Source organism: Tauraco erythrolophus, chromosome 27 (genome assembly GCF_009769465.1).
Source record: "Tauraco erythrolophus isolate bTauEry1 chromosome 27, bTauEry1.pri, whole genome shotgun sequence".
NCBI classification, from domain to species: domain Eukaryota; kingdom Metazoa; phylum Chordata; class Aves; order Musophagiformes; family Musophagidae; genus Tauraco; species Tauraco erythrolophus.
This window is the reverse complement of record NC_141491.1, coordinates 260,458-279,528: the sequence shown is the minus strand read 5'-3', so window position 1 is coordinate 279,528 and position 19,071 is coordinate 260,458. Positions and strand designations below refer to the sequence as shown.

Sequence of the window (19,071 nt, the reverse complement as noted above, 5' to 3'; positions counted from 1 at the left end):
GCCCCGCCCCTCGGGCCCCGCCCCTCGGGCCCCGCCCCTCGGGCCCCGCCCCTCGGGCCCCGCCCCTCGGGCCCCGCCCCTCGGGCCCCGCCCCTCGGGCCCCGCCCTCGGGCCCCGCCCCTCGGGCCCCGCCCCTCGGGCCCCGCCCCTCGGGCCCCGCCCCTCGGGCCCCGCCCCTCGGGCCCCGCCCCTCGGGCCCCGCCCCTCGGGCCCCGCCCCTCGGGCCCCGCCCCTCGGGCCCCGCCCCTCGGGCCCCGCCCCTCGGGCCCCGCCCCTCGGGCCCCGCCCCTCGGGCCCCGCCCCTCGGGCCCCGCCCCTCGGGCCCCGCCCCTCGGGCCCCGCCCCGGCCCCAGCGAGGAACGCAGACGCGGGGGCGGTTGGAACCACGAGATCGTTATTAGCGGCGGCGGCTCGCAGGGCCCCGCGGCCCGGGCAGCCCCAGCCCCACTGGCGACGAAGAGGAGTCCGGCTCCGGCCGCAGGGCAGGCGGCCCCCGCCGCGAAGCAGCGCCCGTTCATTTCTTCTGAAGAAATTTCATTTTGCTTCCTACGGAGAAAAAGCAACATTAGGGCGGGGAGACATTCCAGGAGGCATCCGGTTGAGGAATATCTTCAAGTTGGGAAACAAATTTAGACAGCTCTAGGATTAGGCAACTTCCACAAACTCTATCTAAAAGATGCAAAAGCTTAAAAATAAATGAAAAATCTTGCAGCGTTCAGCGTCCCCTGACGGGGCAAACGTAAGCAAAAGGAACACAAGTGCGTAAGGCAAAGAATGGGTTCTGCTCTCTTTTGCATGCATGTTCAATTGCTAAATTTATTTTAAAAAATAAAATAAAAAGCAAGGGTGTCCATTTACCAAGACTGCGAAGGATTTTATTCATTCCAGTGGGTTCTGTCTCTGGAATGCTCTCCAAATACTCCAAGGCACGGACCTCAAAAAGGCCTAAAGAGAAAATCACTCGCTTAGATGAGCTATTCCATCTTTTAGCAAGTGGCATCATTAACAGGGAGGTTATGAAAAGGAAATCGTTCATGTAATGCAAGCTGCAGGATCAAGCCCAGAAAGGAGAGCAACGCAAAAACTTTCTTTGCCTCGTAAGATGAATTCTGTTGAGTAATGAGAAGGGCATGGAGCTACTGCGTACACCAAAATGCCAACAGGGTAACTTGCCAGGACAAAGGGCTTCTTCAGAGTCACAGTCACATGACATTATACTTCGAAAGTGAGTTTGTAAAACAAGAAAGTGAGATCAAACCTCACCTTTGATCGCATTTTTACTCAGCTCTCGATCCTGTATGAACCCTGCAAACATCTGTGTTTCCATGAAGGAATGCAAGAACTGACGCACATTGCGTGACACGTGAGATTTATGGAACGGTTCCCGCTGAAACACCCGCTCCCCTTTTTCTGTGACGTTCATGTGCAGGGAGTAGTGTCCAACGATCTCCACGAAGAACTGCACAAAAGCTTCAGAGACCAGGGAGTTAAGAGGCATGTCACCTGTGAAGAGGACAAGAGAGGAGAAATTTCTCTCTACGTTCATCACTTTGGACACTCCTCTCCTAAAAGAGGAGCAGCAGTTACTTTTTAGGCTGTCTGTCTCAGGCTATGAAATTTCAGATGAGTGTTTGATATCAGAGAAGCCACAGGTCAAGCATTAAGATTTCCCTCCCATGTCAGCTTTCTGCTGCAGCTGAGACAGGTTCAATTCTAAAGCTTTTCCAAGAGTTAAAGCATTAGTAATTTCTTTTCCCTTGTCAAACACCTAGTGTCTAAGAAGTTGTAAGCCTCCTAAAACAGTCAAAGTTTAATTGTATTAAAGAATTAAGCAAATTACAAAACACAAACCACTGGAAAACTTTGTTACTTCTGATGTGCGTGGAATTACATAATTTGCCAAAGCCAACCTCTCAAGCTACTCAACGCTTTTTAAAATTCTCATACCTTTTTATCTGACAGATTATGTATAAGGCAGTTCAATATTTTAAATGTTCTGTCAGATTACCCTCTAAAGTACAGAAACTTGCTACATTTTCTGTTTAAGAAAAACGTTCTCTCTGCCACTTCAGAAGAATTAAAGAAAACTCAAAGCATAGGAACTGATGCACTTGGCCCAAGGAAAACTAGAGCTCTACACATACCGATGGTGAAAAGAGGAACAATTATTAGGATGCCAAACTTCTTTCTAACACATTCACAAGAAAGATGTTCCCAGTAAAATCATAGGAAAATAGCTTTCTAAAATGTCGCTTCCCAATGTTTATTTCCATTCTCTCATTTTTGTATCAACTACATAGAAGCTGTAGAGATTTGCTAATGTGAAAACAGTTTTCCATCGAAGTACCTTGTGTATCACTCTGCTCATGTGACAAGATTTCACTTCGTTCTTCCAAGATTTGTACAAGCGCAGCCTGGAGTTTATGAGGCAGGATCTCATCTTCATCTGATACCTAAAGAGAAAAATGGCCATGACAGCATTTTTGTGTTATATCTATCATCAATAGAACCTTCTCGTTGTGAACAGACGAGAAATACTCGTAACATACCTGAAACAATCAGAGGGAAGTTACTCTCTGATACGGTGTATCAGAGAGTACATATGCATACACACACACACACACACACACGGCCAACACAGCACATTTGCTGTAGCCACTACAAAGACTCAGGCTTATTATACCAGTGAGAAAACACACAAGAACAACAAAAATCTATTTAGAAAATATGACCAGTCTCAACATTACAGTTAAAACCAGGATACCTTTAACACCTTTCTCCAGTTGCAGGCTGCAATGCAAAACAGAACAGTAGGGCAAGGAAAGGAGATGCAAATATCCTCCTGAACTAGTAATACTCCAGTATGGTTATAGCTACTTGTCTGGTGATGTACAAGCACATTAGGTAAAGTTCAGCAGAGAAGCACAAGTGAATTGTGATCATTTGTCTCCTAGACTATCACTCCTGGAAAGGAAAAAAAAAACCACCAAACCAACAAACATACCCCAGCTAGATGAGAGAGGAGAAAGCCCTGTAGAGAACAAGAACACAGAAAGACAGCCAGAAAGCAGCAAAGAATCCTGGTGGTCCACTTCACATAATCAACCAACCAAGTATCTGTTTTTAAATCCAGCTCAGATAAGCAGCACCTTTGGCTTCACACAGCTCTGTACCTCATGCAACCTCAATCTTGCAATGAAGATCTTGTAAGCTTGTTCCCTTCTCTGTCAATCAAACAGGAATGCAAGATATTCCTTCAGCCACTGAGAATGAATGAATACTAGATTTTGCTCATTTCTTGCTTTCGTTTCCTTTCATTGATGCCTTTTTCACGTGTGTAACCATGAGTGACTAGTACTGTTATTTCACTCACCTCTTTCAAGAACTTGTCAGCACAAAGATCAACAATCAGAACCTGGGGAAAGAGGTACAAAGGACATCGATTCTGAAACCAGATATGTTGCTGTACAGAAAAAAACCACCTTTTTTTTTTTAAATGTCCCCATTGGCAGGGGACGTCACACACAAAACACAAATTTCGCATAACTGCAGCTTATCTATAAGAACAGTGAATATTATTTATCTTTGATAACAATGGAACACCCTGACACCATCTGGCAAGTTCACCAACTGTCTCAGAAAAGCTTACGAGTTTGTATTAAGACAGAATCCACAGAGATTATTCCAGAGAGGTCAGTCCCTCCACTGCACTTCACCCAATTCTCACCTCTTCTATGGGTAAGTCCTGGAGCTGTGGTAAGGAGCAGGACAGAATGCCAATCAAGAATGGGGTCGGAGAGCATGCAATATCAATCATAGAAGTTGGCAGGACTGGTATGTAGGTGTGTTGCCAAGTGAAGGGATAAAGCGTTGCAACTGCGGCATGGCCACATTTAGACAGAGTGCTGGAAGGTAAGAGAAACACAGAAGGGATTGTCAATGTCTCATTCCGTACTCAGCTACAGACACGTGGGAAATGCTCAGGGAAAATGTAATTCACATACATTGTTTATGCAGCAGCAAAAGCCCCAAGCATCTTCTTTTGAAGTCAGTTATGGGGAGCTAGGAATAGCATCAGCCTAGACTAAGGCGGTACAGGAAACATTCCCTTACCTACTCTTGGGTAAACAGCATACTCCAAATTCTAAGCATGCACATTTGGTGTGGAAAGTCTGAAAAGCTTTTAAGTGTAACCATTTACAAAAAGACAAGCTTTCACATGAAACAGGCCCAAATATAGAAGAAAAAATAGTATCCCTCAGAAAGAACTCGTCACTCAGACTCGTTTTTTACCTTAGGTTGTCAGCAACAAAGATCACCCTCCTTTCCAGCAGGAGGGAGGCGAAGACCCGAACCGTGCGCGAGACACTCAGACACTTGAACAGGCACTCAAAGTCCACGTGCTCGAGTCGCGAATCCAAGGGACGGCAGAGCTCCATCACCTGAGAGGCACGCGGAGACGCAGAGGCTGGAGCACAGCGCCACGGCGCAGAGCCAGGCCGGGCGGGAGCGCGGAGCTGGTGGCTCCTCGCAGGCGGAACCCCGCGGCCCGGGCAGTCGGCTCAGGGCATCACAGGGGACTCCCCAGCAGCTCTGCCTTCAAAAGCAGGGAATCATTTCCATGGTAGACGATCCAACGGGAGGCTGGCTTCTGCGACAGCCTCCCTTTGGATTTTAGGACGTTCTCTTCAGACCGATTATTTACAGGTGGCATCACTCTACAGCGCAGTTTGCAAAGTGCCCCTGTGCCCCAGAGATGCCATCGACAGAGGAAAGCCAGTCCCGATTGCAGTTACCTCATTTCCTGCGCCGGGCAGGAAACTCCTCACGGTGATTGTGCGTCCGGGAGCAGGGAAAGGAGCCTCCATTACGCTACGCATAAATGGGTGTACGAGGGCTGGGGACACCTCTCGCCTCTTCTCCACCTCATCTAAAATCTGCAAGAAAACACATCGGACACGGCTGCCATGCCTGCGGGGAGCCAGAGGGGATACGAGCCTCTGCTGGCGCATCCCGTGTCACCGCTGCACATGAAGGCTCCACCACAGACTCACAGCCCTCTCCGCCCCTCACTTGGGATACCTGTAAAAGCTCGTCTCCAACTGGAGGAGCTGAACAATCTGAACAATTTGTCTGAACAATCAAATGGGAATCGATGTCTGTGAGCACAACTCTCCATTCTCAATCCAGCCTCCTGCTAGTGCAAGGAAATGTCTTGTATGTACTAACCAAATTCTCACAACTAGTTAGGGGAGAAAGAAGAGCAACACCCCATCCTACTCCCCAAGAAATCTTTCTGAAACACTGTTTTAGAAACTCTGTGCACTAATGATTAGACATCAGCTTTCATCATGAGCTTGCCCCCGTGTTCTGCAATAGCTGCCCTTTACCTGCAATAGCTTTCCCCAGTCTTTACTTCACCTACTCTCCTCATGCTACTAGGAGAAACAAGCTGAGATCTTACCCCTCTTAAACTGATTTTCCATTTCCAAGTGGATAATCCCCCATTACAGTGGGATCAGGTGCACCCTCAGCAAGTTTGCTGACGACACCAAGCTGTGTGGTGTTGTGGACACACTGGAGAAAAGGGATGCCATCCAGAGGGACCTGGACAGGCTGGAGAGGTGGGCCTGTGAGAACCTCATGAAGTTCAACAAGGCCAAGTGCAAGGTCCTGATCCAAGCAACCTGATCTAGTGGAAGGTGTCCCTGCCCATGGCAGGGAGGTTGGAACTAGATGATCTTTAAGGTCCTTTCCAACCCAAACCATTCTGTGATTCTAAGTCACGGACGAAGAGGATGAAGGGGCACCATCAGTAATATCAGGTATGAGAAGCCACTTCCTGACAATAATTTGCTGAAGGAATAGTCATCTGTGTATTAGCTGACAAGTCTCAGCATTAGTGTCATTTTATCTGCCCTGTCAAAGCCAAAGTGGCAAGGAAGCACTACTCTCCTGGAATGAGTTACAATTGCTAAGCAATTCTAGACTAGGCAGAAGCATCGAGTTACTTTCTAGAGCTTGCAGGTTGTCAAAGGCTCAAGTCCAACAAGAAATAAAAGGCTCTCTCCCCACTTCACCTTGGAGAAGAGGTTGAAGCAGCCCAGGCGGCTAACGATGCAGTAAACCTCAGGAAGGCGCTTCCCTTTTCCCTCTGGCTGAAAGGCAACAGGAACAGTTAAGCTGAGAACAGAAATTCAGCAAAGAACCTAGCTCCTGCACTGTAGCTGATCCCCAGAATTCCTTCTGCTGCAGCTCTCACTACACTTCTGATTTAGAAGATTCCTGACAAATGACCAGTTCCAGAAGCTGTCTCCCACACCCATAGCCCATTTCACTGTACTGCTGGGCATCCTCACGCTCCTTCCCTTATGCGTTCGAAGGGCTAGTAACCTCTGCAGCAGCACAGGTGCTACCTAACCACATGGGAAATCACTGCTGGTTCACGTCCTGCACTTGACTGTTCATTTATCAATGCATTTTTTACACTCCACCCAATATACAGATGCTTACCAGGAGCTTCTTGCAGTACCCAAACCAGCGGCTGCCATCCTCACCCGTCAACACAAAAGAAAAAGTTTCACTGGGGGATCACAGAACAGTCAGGGTTAAATTCACCATGCAGCTCAGAGAAGAGACTGACAAGAGAAGAGACTGACAAACAAAGCACACAAACTACAAGCTGTTATCTTTGTGGTCATGCTGAAGACCCCCTGCTGTGGTTAGCAAGCTACTTCAGGCACTATTCAGAGTGAAAACCTGCAGCCCACGACTCTCTTTGAGCTATTACTGCTCTTTTCCTTCTCAGCTGCTTCTCCACTCTGCCAAGGAGCAACAGAAGCACCTGCCAGCCCTCGAACAGACGTTACAAACTTCCTTCTTATAGGAAAGATGCTGTGCCGGCAGAAGCAGCACTTCCGAGTCCACCTCCATACCTCATCCTCCCCTATCACAGGGGTATAAGGATTCAGCCTTTCCCATTTTTCCTTGCTCTGGCTGCAGTTCCTCTGGTCCAGGAAACTGGCACATACCTAAGCTTTCAGCATTGCCCGTTTCAGGCATTAGTGTTCAAAAACAAGTCTTTACCTCTTAAGGTCTGATGCAGGAAACCAGTCTTTGGGATCTGGAAAGCAGAATTTGGGAATGACCTTTAGCCTCTCTTCAGTATCCTTTGACTGTTTGAAGGGATGTTCAGGCTGGAGAGGAAACACATGCATTTAAAGTCACTGATGGGTGATGCACAGCTGCAGCATCTGAAATAATGGGAGACAGTATCATCCGGACACTTCCAAATGGTGAACCATCAGATAGCTAACACACAAGTACAGGAAAACACATTCTGACTATAACAGATTCCCAGTTTCCTCTTGCATCTTTCCTGATGATAAGACCTTTGTAAAACTACACAGCTGGTTTTGGTAAAAAGCAAGTAAGGATTTACAAGCATTGCCAAGTTTATTGGGGAATGAAGCTAGACCTGACCCCTCAAATGACAGTTGTGTCAGTTTGCCTCGGTTCTATTCCTAGGAGGTTTGAAGACACTAAGAGAAACAAAAATATGCTCAGCTTGTGATGTGCAGATCACTCATAATTCAATCGTGAAAACAGTGTATATGAATCACATGTTCCAGTTTCAATGTGTGAGCTCAAGTCAAATCCCTCAAAGACTACAGGACAGCTTTCCATGCTCAAAACTGCCCAAAAGGGGCAAAAAGCAGGTTTTCAAATAAGAGAGATCACATTTAAGTAGAAAATGTCCCTCAGAAGAGGAAAGTTTATTGCATAAAGCTAATTTTAGTTACTACTCTCCATCAGCACATCTAGGTTATTCCAGTGTCCCAAGCTGTGACAATATGAAAGAGCGGTTAGGAAAACAGTACAGCATTTTCACAGAGTAACAGCTGCACAAAAGCTTTGACGTCCTTGGGCATGCAGCCCACAGAAGAGGGTGACAAGCAGATTACTAGGAAGCAAGGCTATTTTTAGAAGGGAGACAAATCTGCAATTAGAACACCTCCATAATTACTGGGCAATGTTTCCTGCAAAGTCCCAGCATGATAGACTGTCCTGCGTAAAGCCACTCGCCAAAACACTTTAATTTGAGCAGAGGATAAATAAACATTGAGAAAATAATTTGGTTTGTTAGTGCATTTATAAAAGCCAGTAAACAGTCACATGGTACAGTTGGGTCTGATTGTCTGCCAGGGCAGCAGGAAAAGAACCAGGCACTGCCCTTCCCAAAGGCCAAGAACAGATCGAGAGGTTGCACCAGGGAAAAACTAAATCTGGCTACATTCCTTTCTTCCTCCTAACACCCTAAAGTTTGCACTTTTAGCAGACATTATTTACGCACGTTCAGTTTTACCCACTGAACTAAGACTGCGCACTCCTTCTGGCTGCAGTCCCTTATTCCGTTTGTGAATCTAAAACATTTGCACGTTTAAGACACGAGTTATTTGTGCACAAGTCTTGTAGGCAGCTGGACACTATGGGACCTGTCGGAGTCCGACATAACCTCCCTTAATTAATCTGACATCTCCATCTCTATTTGGACAAAATGCAGATTCCTTACTAACTTCTGTCTTACTCCTGATAGCACAGCTAGAATTACTAGTTTTGTTCTGGTTTTAGTGGAAGGCAGCAGGTACAAGCCCAGATGGCCACAACTGAACATTCAGTTCAATCTGGAACCACAGAAGCATCAAGGCTCCATCCTCCTCAGCTCCTATTGTGTACACTGAGTCATAACTTGGGAGTCACACACTGATCTTGTCATCCATTTGGGCTGAACAGGCAGAAAAAAAGCTTATTTCAAATGGCTCTTTTTACCTACAGTACTTTAACTTGCACAGCTCTCCTCTGCTTTTTGAGGGCTAGTACACATGGCTTTGCCATTTTAATTTATTTTTTTCCAGAACAGTTTAAATAAGCGTAAAAACCCTCGGATTCTGGTTTCTGTGCACCACGAGTCAAATCGCTTCAACTCCTTGTTTATAAATCACAGACTACCAGCACGAGGTCATGCCAGCTTCAGAAACAGAGCACTGTGCTCCCTTTCCTCTCCTGCAGGCTGCCTCTGCAGTGTATCACAATACTGTACGGTTTTATGATATTTCCAGGCAATTAGGGTTAGAGTAGGAGCCTTCCTAGTTCCAACAAAAGACAGTAAACTCATTATCAAGAGAGATACTCAACAACTGCCCAACACTATACATTAGGTCTGTAACAGAGCAAGGTGCTTCATATTCCAAGCCTGTATCCTAGTCAGTGGGCCAGCTTTACCACACTAGAGTGAGGAAGGGATACACACTGCAAGAGGAGATAAACAGCTGCTGAGTGTGTTTTGTGGGCAGGTTGCCATGCAGTTCTTACCTTGCTAGGAAACTGCTGTATGATCTGCGGCGTGTACGTCATCTCAGATGCCTTCTTGTGCAGCGACACCACCACAAACAGCTCAAACAGCCGCTGCTCTTGGAGCTCTATCAAATCCCTTTCCAAAGTCTGGTAGTGCAGGTTCCTCTTGGAGGCTGACTGCGCCTGCAGCAGGCACCTGGGTCGACCTGAAGAAAGGAACAAATCCCAAACCAGCCTGTGGCTCTCTCTGCCACATACCTACAGGTCACAGAAGAGGAATCATCACCACCTTTAGAAGGGGGAAAAGAGATGGGTGCGTTTGCATAGCATCACTGCTGTGCTCTACAAGACCTGGACTCCTGCGTCAGCTCCTCAAGCACAGAGCTGTTCCAGATACGGGAGCACTGGCCTTGCAGCAGGTCTGCAAATCCTTCTTGACTGATAGCCAGCATTCTCCTTCTGTCCTGACATTTTTTCCACACATCTCAGAGTAACATGCCGTGATGAAGGAAGCCCAGCTGCGAGAAGAAGCCCAGTTCCACCAGTTCAGTAGTTGCCAGGCCTCAGGTAGCTACTCAGTAAATCAGCATGGGCATTCAAGAGAGGCAGAGCCAGTTTCCTGGCCAAGAAACCTCCAGGCTGGGATGTCTTGACAGGCAGCACAGACTCACAAGCACAGGCACAGCACTCTGATGTAAGAAATTCCTGTGGCCCAGGCCCCATGACACATTCTGGACACTTTGGAAACAACTCTTAAATCAGGCAGTGACTCAATCACTGTATTTTTGCAGAGACTCTTCCATCCCCATTACTCTCCTTAACATAAAAAAAGTACGACTTCACCATTTGCTCCAAATTAAGGCCTGCTGTATGCTTCCTTCCAAGTAAATGAAACATCTAAAAATTCCATTGGTCCTTTTCCCTAGATGCTTGCTTAGAGACATGATAGAGTCACTCATCAGGGCTGCTGGACAACCATTACCATTTGGCATTCGAACCTTACCAGCACAGAAACTAACACCTCTTTGGTCCTTCCCACACCAGCTCTAGGTATTTCAAGCCTGCAGTTTGGGCCTATGATCCAACTCAGGACTGTGGAATCAGACAAGTAACCAAGTAATTGCTCCCCAGAGCAAAGGACATTTCATAACATTATACACATAAAACAGAACCACAGGAAGGAAGTAGGGGGAAAACAACCTCAAGTGTCAGCAGCAAAGGTGATGCAGGCCCAGCCTCCCACAAGACATATTTTAGTTAAATATGACTACCAACCCAAAAATGAATCTACTTCTAGCAACTGGCAGATTAATGCCATTAAACCTCAAGGGCTCAGGGGAGAAGTGGCAGAAATAGAGGTTGAATTGTCACAGCAACAGCTCCCAGCCTTGGCTATGCTACCTCTGAGATGTTCTCTTTCTCTGTTTTGGCAGAAGCCCCAAGTAGTCAGTGTGCTTATCCCATTAGAGCCTTAGCCAAATGTGTAGTGCTACGGGGACAGGACCAGCCCCTGTGATTCACTCACTTTTTGGCTGATTTTCCGTATCACTGTCATTCCCACTGGTTTCACCTGAAACACACATAGTTTTCATTTATTAGCCAAGCAGAAGGAAGACGGGCAACACCCAAAGTTGGGAAAGAGAGCAAACTGTAGACTCATCAGAGCAACATCACTCAGGGCTGCCCACCTATTCTGCTCAAAGCATCACAAAGAACAGCCGGTACTGGCAAATGTCCTACAACAGTAAATTTCAAGTTGATATCAAGTCCCTGTTTCCAGTAAACCACCTGTAGGTCAGCTGAATACAGGCAAAGAACAGAAACCAGGTGGTTATTTGATGCTGATATAAAAGTTAACAGAGTTGCTGAACAGAACATACAATAAATAAAGACTAGATCACGGCTACAAAATTAGAAGAACACAAGAATATAATTTTAGAGGCACAAAAGCGATGAGTTGAGTAGTCAGAAGCAGTTCTCATGCCATGTGGTTTCGTGGGGAATCTTTGGGTTTGCTCTGCTTTTTTGAAAAGGCACTTTTAACCAGTAGCCCAGCTCTTCAGGCTCAGATCATAGCGGAATCTTCCATTTGTGACAGTGTTAAACTTGAGTTAGGCAAATGTTCCCTATCCTAGTGGTGCTGAAAGCTCAACAATTCCAGCTGCAAGACATGGGTTTTAGCACTGTTCAGTCAGCCCAGTGTGAGCTGCAGGAGATGGTGGTGCCTGGCCTGCTGGCAGTACCCCAGAACACAAAGAAACTGTGCTGCTCAAGAGGTTTATAGCAAAGAGAATGGTGGAGGACATCTCTATACCTTTCACTGGAGGCACTTCTCTCCCCGCAGGACTAAGTAACTTCACCCTCTTCTTTCCACGCTTAGAATCAAAGATCTCCTGTATTTTCAGTACCAGCTGAAACCCAAAGGAGAAGCAGAGGTTATTGTGAGAGTCCAGAAAAGGGTCCAGGTGCCAACAGCACTGCAGCCCAACAGCTATCATCTAGCACCACAACGCCTGGGAAAGGCTGCTCAAGCCCTGCCAAGGACCCTGGCTCAGAGACTGCTTGCTAGAGCACTTTTAGCACAGCTCACTGGATAATAAACGAGCACAGAATTTCTGCTGCAAGAGGTTACTGTTACCGCAACTCAAAGCTGACACTGAACTGCACAAGCGTTCCAAGTTATCATACTTTGCTTACCAAAGAGATCGCAGAAGCGGCAAACTGTCTGGCATCAGATCTCCATCTTCTATTAGAGAGGCCAATGGCAAAGGCAAGAGTATCTTATAAACCCTGCACCACAAAGGACTCTGAACTTGGCATGCTCTCAAGCATCCCAATTCTTTCTAAGCTCAGAAAAAGCAGAGCTCAATGTACTCTCAATGTAGCTTGGAGTTTGCTTTTTGTTTGCTTTGTTTTTCAAGTTTGCTGCTGTAGTTGGATGTCAGACAAGCTGTCTGGAGTAAGTTCTCCAAAGCAGCACATCAGGCACACAATAAGGCTGCTCTAAGCACAGTCCTTGTCTCAGGGTAGTTTGCTAAAATGAAGGGATTATATACTTTCAGTTTGCATAGGTGAAGAAAGACAGTGGGACAAAATAGTGGGTCTATGCTGCAGGGGCACCATAGACCTGGTCCACTGGAAGAAAAACTTTGGAAAAAAACATAGCCCAATGCACACTAAGCTTCATACGTGAAAGAAGGGTCAGTATTTAGACACTCCAAGTTGACATTGTTAGCCCTGCTTCCACTGGTCACAACGGCCTTAGAACCCAAGTCCTAATGCATTCTGTAACTCCTGTCACAGTCTCTCTGGACCCCCCCAGAGCTGCCAGGTAGACAATGCTGCAGGTGGCTCCTTGATTCTGCATGATAAAGACAGCTATCACTTCTATGAAGGAGGATTTAGCTAAACGAAGTGAGCAGGTCAAGTTCATTCTTGTCTCAAGTTAAGAATTCATTAAATGCTCCCACTGCGCCTAGGAGGGTGGGGCCCAGCATCTGTCACTGCAAATACTGCATAAAAAGGACAATATTCAGCAAGAGAACCTGTTTTTCAGCTCAAGTCTTTAACCTCAGCTCAGCAAACTAGGCTTAGGCTCTTCTTTTCAGATGTATTTCTCCCCGTTTTCTGCGTTAGCCAGCCCTCCGAGCACAACGAGGCTGCAAGGAAGAAAAGAGCCCGCAGCAGAAAGCAGAGCTGCTCCTGCAAAATCTGCCTTCGATCCCCTCTACCATCCAGCCTTAGGTAGAGGATTTCAATTTCTATTCTGATTTTTGTGCAGTTGAGTCACCAGTGAAAGACATTGGAGTGTTTAAGGCAGCTATGTGTTTGTTAAGCAATAAGTTTTTTCTTTTTAGACTCTGATTCTTTTCTCAATCTCTCAAGCAATCCTGGCTCAATTTCTTGTGAGCAAAAAGAGCAGTGTGCTTCCTGTACGTAAATTGTTAACAGACTTTTGGAACAGGTTTGCTTTTGGGGAATGTTTTATTCCCCCTTCCAAACAAAGGTACTCTTCATCACAGCATTTTTATAATCTTGGCATCACCTTCCTGACCTTCCAGGCTTACAGTTTGTTTAAAAACACATATAGAAGTCACTTGTTGCTCTAAAGTATTTAATGTTTGAAAAGTATTTTGCAGTTGTTCAACTCTACCTCACGGTCTTGTGCAATTTGAGCAAATACACCCAATTTTCACAAGAAATAAAGATCTGCAGAAATTGAATTATTTTACCATGGCAAAAGTAAGCGGTTGCCACTACCACAACTGGAATTTGAGTCCTATGCACAAAGTGCCGCTACAGTCGTAGCTGCAGCTGTTCTTCTAGCGCACGTGCTCCATTGTATCACTGAGGGACGTGAGCTGGTAACCAGTACTAGTATCTAGAAAGATTCCCAACATATGGAATGAGAATTACAATGGAACCCGCTATCGTGAAGGGGGATTAAAAGCCTTTCTCACTACTCTGGCCTCAGAAGCACATCTGCCCTTGCACACAGGCCGGAGGCAGAAGCTGGAGGCAGCAGAGGGGAGAACTGTACGAAGGCTTTGTGAAACGCGCTTATCCCTAAAAGCTGCTCTTCACCTCTAGACCATGAAACAGCTGCACGGGTATGTTCTTGATGGCAAGTCAAGAACCCCAAGCCAACATGCCAAGTAAACAAGGGCCCAGCCAGCTCCCCACAGCAGCCACACTGTCAGCCATCTAATTCAATGTCTGCAATGAGATCAGTCTGGGAAGTCATCAGGAGCAAGGGACAAATACACACACCCAACTGGACAGAGCTGACCCTTTAGCTCACAGAGAGCTTCCCTGCATTCCTGCATCACACTCAGCACAAACCCAGCACCATTACACTTCATGGAAGCACTGGGAACAAAGCTTCAATGACGAAGGACAAGGAAGAGCTAGTATTCACACACAGCACTGATCTCCAGGTCAACACCGAGTACTCTATCGTCCCAGCTAGAACTGGCGATCCATTTTTTTCATCCCCGAACACCTGCCCTGCTACTTGGAGGGGAAATGGTTTGAGCAGTCACTTCTCCATGCAAACAGCAGTGCTAACCAGCATTCACCTACCAAACACACAGCTCCATGACCACTTACAAAGCTCTTAAAGGTGCTAGGCAAAGCAGCAAGCATAAAACATCATGCAAGAAGTAATGTTTCATGCTTCAGTCTCACCCAGGGCAAGTTCTTTCTCCTGCTAGCAGCCTCTACTGCTCCAAACAGCTTCCACTCAGTCAGTGGGACAGGCAGGGTTGTGTCCTTCGCCATTTTCCCCTGGAAACGTGTCTGGGAGAGCTTCAGCTGAAGAGTCTTGCGACTGAGGAAGGGAGGTTTTGGGGGAGGCTAGAAAATAGAATCAGAAGAGATGGTTAAGTATGAGATTAAGCTTTGGTCCAAGATCAGAGCCAAAGGAGTCAGATTACGAATTATAAACTTCCTGCAGCCTCCTGCTCTACCAAGCTCTCCATCCCATCCCCTCCCCACATACTCAAGCATCTCATCAGCACTCTCTTGTTCCTATTCCTCTGCTCCTTAGCAGCTTAATCAACTGCCACTGCCATGGCTGTTTGTCATCAGTTACATTCATAACAAACAATAAAAAATAAGAAAAACCAATGACATAGCAGCAGGGAATGTGGGCCAGTGGGGAGCACAAAACAGGGTGCTTGTGAGGATGACTCTCTGTAAACACGTGACAATGTAATCCCCTCACTCTACCTTGGGAGCCCTACTGGTGCTCCGGGGGGGTGGCAGCTTCCAGACAGATGGGACCTTCCACAGGGGTAAGGGCAGGGCCCTGATATCTTCGTAGGGGTTCTCTTTTGCAGGACCTGGAAAAAGCATTGGACAGAAGATTCATGAAAAGAGATAAAGTCCTGCATTCTTGCAAGGGACGTAAGCAGGGAGAGTGTGCACTTGTCTGCCAAGCTTTAACAGGGTCTGAGAGAAACCTATTTTGAGATGGATTAGGTTTCCACCACTCAAAGATCCTTCTAACCCACTACCATCAACTTGGCAAACTGTACACAGACTCAGCAAAACAAAACACTTCTACCAGAGCAGAGAAAGTGGCTCTGTGGCAAAGCAGCTAATTTTGTCAGTGTTCACACTGATCTCTGTGCAGCACTCGAGCAAAGCATTTGCAGAACTAATAAAGAAATCAGTTTAGCACAGGGCAATTCTAGTGACCTTCCATGACATCTGAAATCAGGCTGTTCACATGCAGATAGTTACTAACACCAACAAAGAACTCCAGATGGGGAAGACCTTAAAAGTCACAGAGCTGGAAAGGGCCTCAGTGCATTCTCCCTCCCCAGCAAATTTGCTACCCTTAAATAAAGTGAGTGCATCCCCCTAGAAGCACAGGCACATACAGATAATGTCCTCGTAGATGTTGTCTTGTGACTGTGTGTAGACGAGCCTGGATCTTGTAGTGCCATTTGTCTCTTCTCGAAGTCTGTGGGAGTTGGTGGTTGCTGTCCAGTTGCGGAAGCCCTGGATGTCCTCAAACTCAAAAGATTTCCTAGAGGAAAATCAGTGTAACTTCTTCTAAAGGCACCTGCATGTACCAGCAAGTTGCTGTCTCCAGTTCACACAGAGTATGGTCCTCCTTGGGGCCATCAAGCACATGGATGCTCCACTCTGGACTCTCTGATTTCCAAGTGTTGTGGTTTAACCCCAGCTGGCAGCTCAGCCCCATACAGCCACTCGCTCGCTCCCGCCCAGTGGGATGGGGGAGTGAACCAGAAGGGTAAAAGAGAAACGTGTGGGTCGAGATAAAGACAGTTTACTAGATAAAGCAAAAGCTGCACACACAAGCAAATCAAAACACGGGATTCATTCACTACTTCCCTTCGGCAAGCAGGTGTTCAGCCATCCCCAGGGAAGCAGGGCTCCATCACTCGTAATGGCCACTTGGGAAGACAAATGCCAAAACTCCAAACACCTCCCCCTTCCTCCTTCTTCCCCCAGTTTTTATTGCTGGGCAGGACATCATATAGTATGGAATATCCTTTTGGTCAGTTGGGGTCAGCTGTCCCAGCTGTGTCCCCTCCCAACATCTTGCCCGACCCCAGCCTACTCGTTGGTGGGTCGGTGTGAGAGCAGAACAGGCCTTGACTCTGTGTAAGTCCTGCTCAGCTGAATACCTGAAACATTGGTATGTTATCAATACCATCTTCATCACAAATCCAAAACATAGCACCACATAAGCTACTATGAAGAAAATTATCCCAGTCAAAACCAGCACACCAAGCAAGTCCTACTCACTTAATCTGGGAGGTTTCTAAACTAAAAATGAAGTTGGAGGCTCCATGGCCAAGCACACTCCAAGAAGGTGTGGTGAGTCCCATCCTGTCACAGAGGCAAGAACCTAAAACACATTTTGCAGACTAAGCACTTGCAACAGTACTCGGAATTAGGGCACTGCTTTCTGCTGGACCTCTCCTACTGCTCATGCTAAGGGTGTTAGTGCATTTGTGAGTTTGCATTTTCATACACTTGGCTTCCATTCCAAAATTATGGCACAGAGGTCACAAAGGAGTTGGCAGGGATTTGGCCCATCGTCATGAAATCAGGTGCATTGCTGCACGCTTTGCCACTGTGTAAGAAGTTTCAGGAGTCCCAGCCACATCTCCACCTATAACGTCCACACTCCTCTCCAGCGCGGCTGCTGCGGGCAGCTCATCTGTAAGCAGGACTGGCATCACGCTAGCTCAGAGGTTTGGTACTCTGTGACAAGGACCTGGGGAAAGCAGGCAGAACAGCCAAACCTTCTGCGACAGTGGTACCCACAGCTGACAGCCTCTAACTTTAAGGAGCAAGAGAATCTTCTGCTCACAGGAAAGACGGAACATTTAGCAGCCATACTGCCCCAAGAGTAATCCACAAGTTGCAGCTGAGGACAAGTTCAGGGCAAGCAGGATGTAGCACTCTCTCTGGGGCCAGCATATTGTCACTCAACTCTGTTTTAAGGTGTGGGACTGACTCTGGACCTCTTAGCCTTCTTTGCAAGATTATCAGCAGCAAAAGCAGCGCACACGCAATACTGGAAAGGGGATACTTCCATCCAGAAATATCCTCTTCCCATCAACAGATGCCTCATCAGTACCAGCACCTCCACAAAGATATCATGGCAAGCAAGCTGTTTAAACCCATCTAGAAACTGATTTAAGGAAACATGTCGCAGACAGAGAGATGAATTGATGTACCTCTGGGTTCTCCCTCTGACCTTCCTGCTGGCTATTCTCTTCTCAGGACTGTTGGAGGACAACACCAAGTCTTCTCCAAGTTGCTTTTGCAGGGGGGTTTCCCTGGTAGCACTAGCATTACTACAGCTACTGGCACCCTTTTCTGCAAGATAGCAGAAAGTCCTACGGGGCTTGGGTGGTGGGACAGCAGCTGGCTCCTCCTCTTGCCCCTCAGCCTCAGAGTAAATGTTTTTCAAGCTCCTCTCTGCCCTGCAGAGAGAGTCCACTCCTTTGATTTTAAGTTCTCTTTCCGTGGAGCCACAGTTCCCTCGCTTCCTCTGAAGGTCCAAGGGAACTGGTGGGTCTTTGCCAGGCAGAAGGGGATCTACTCTCCTCCACAGTGCTTGTGAGGTATAGAAGTTACCTGGGGGCAGTGTCACCCCTAGATCCAGGAAACCTGCTTGCCACTCTCCTTTCTCCTTGGCTTGGGAAGCTAGGCTGCATGCACAGGGCTGGAGGTCACCGCAGTCATCAGTTTGCAAGTAGCTCTGTGCATCTTCCCTGAAGTCCAAACCCAGGCTCTTTGGATCTTTGGACCCAGTCTTTCTGCCCTTCTCTGTATGTGCTGGCTTCACTTTGGAAAGAACCTCACAGCTGGGATCATACTTTACTCCAAAGTCCTTCAGCTGCTGTTTCTCCTTGCTGGAGCATCCTTGTGTCCTCCCCCTCCCACTGGGAGATCTTCTGTTTGATGTTGCGGCAGTGGCTCCGGGAGAGGGTCTGCAAAGCAGAGCGGGAGAAGCCACCATCTGCTGACCCTGCTGGGTGCATGGCAAGTGCCAACGTGCTTACAAACACCCCATCTCCAGCCTTGTCCAAGTCCATGCGTGTCCTGCACACATCAAGCTGGCATGAAACTCCAATGTGCCCAGCGGTGTCCAAGAGCCCCCGGTGTCAGCTCCGCAAGGACTGCCTGCTAGCACAACCTGTGGACAAAAAGAAGAAAAGAACCATCAGCTGCACTCCAACCATATGCACCACCAGGAACTCCCAGCTGCACTCTGACAACTGCTGAAGAACATGTTCAAGACTGGCTTCCAGAGCACACTCCCCACAAAACCTGTTTCTGTAGCACACAGAAGCCAAATTTATCATCCCTACTGCATTAGTACGTACAGCAGTTTGGTGTAGTCAAGAATACTGACTTATTTCATTGAAAGCAGTAGTTCTGGATGACAAGAAATTAAATAATTTCTAGACAAAGTATCACACGTTTCTCCCAAAAGACAGCCTCACCAATCCATGCTGTTTGAAGACAGCTTCCATGTCTTCATCCAAAGCAGAAGTGAGACACATTCACACCACAATAGATAGCCCTGACTCTTTTTCCAATTCTGAAAGCCAGAAAGCACGCTAAGCATTTTCCATGCAAAGTCTCAAGACAACTCCGTTTCCCAAAACCACACACTCGAGAAGAGAATGCTGCCAGTGCTGTTCAAGAATAAAATACTCTTTG

General features: G+C 47.1%; 1 protein-coding gene across 1 annotated transcript; it reads right to left on the bottom strand.

The window, feature by feature from the left end:
* Nucleotides 1-514: 514 nt before the first annotated feature.
* On the bottom strand, nt 515-18,886 carry DENND2C (DENN domain containing 2C). Its single transcript, XM_009989223.2, is given in 19 exon segments — nt 515-546; nt 859-945; nt 1,264-1,503; nt 2,360-2,453; nt 3,374-3,415; nt 3,728-3,905; nt 4,294-4,442; nt 4,797-4,937; nt 6,081-6,158; nt 6,514-6,583; nt 7,087-7,196; nt 9,373-9,560; nt 10,880-10,924; nt 11,669-11,765; nt 15,085-15,197; nt 15,741-15,889; nt 17,577-18,280; nt 18,282-18,541; nt 18,852-18,886. Coding segments are annotated over 18 exon segments (2,676 nt in total). The 5' UTR covers nt 18,441-18,541; nt 18,852-18,886.
* Between the last annotated feature and the right edge of the window lie 185 nt (nt 18,887-19,071).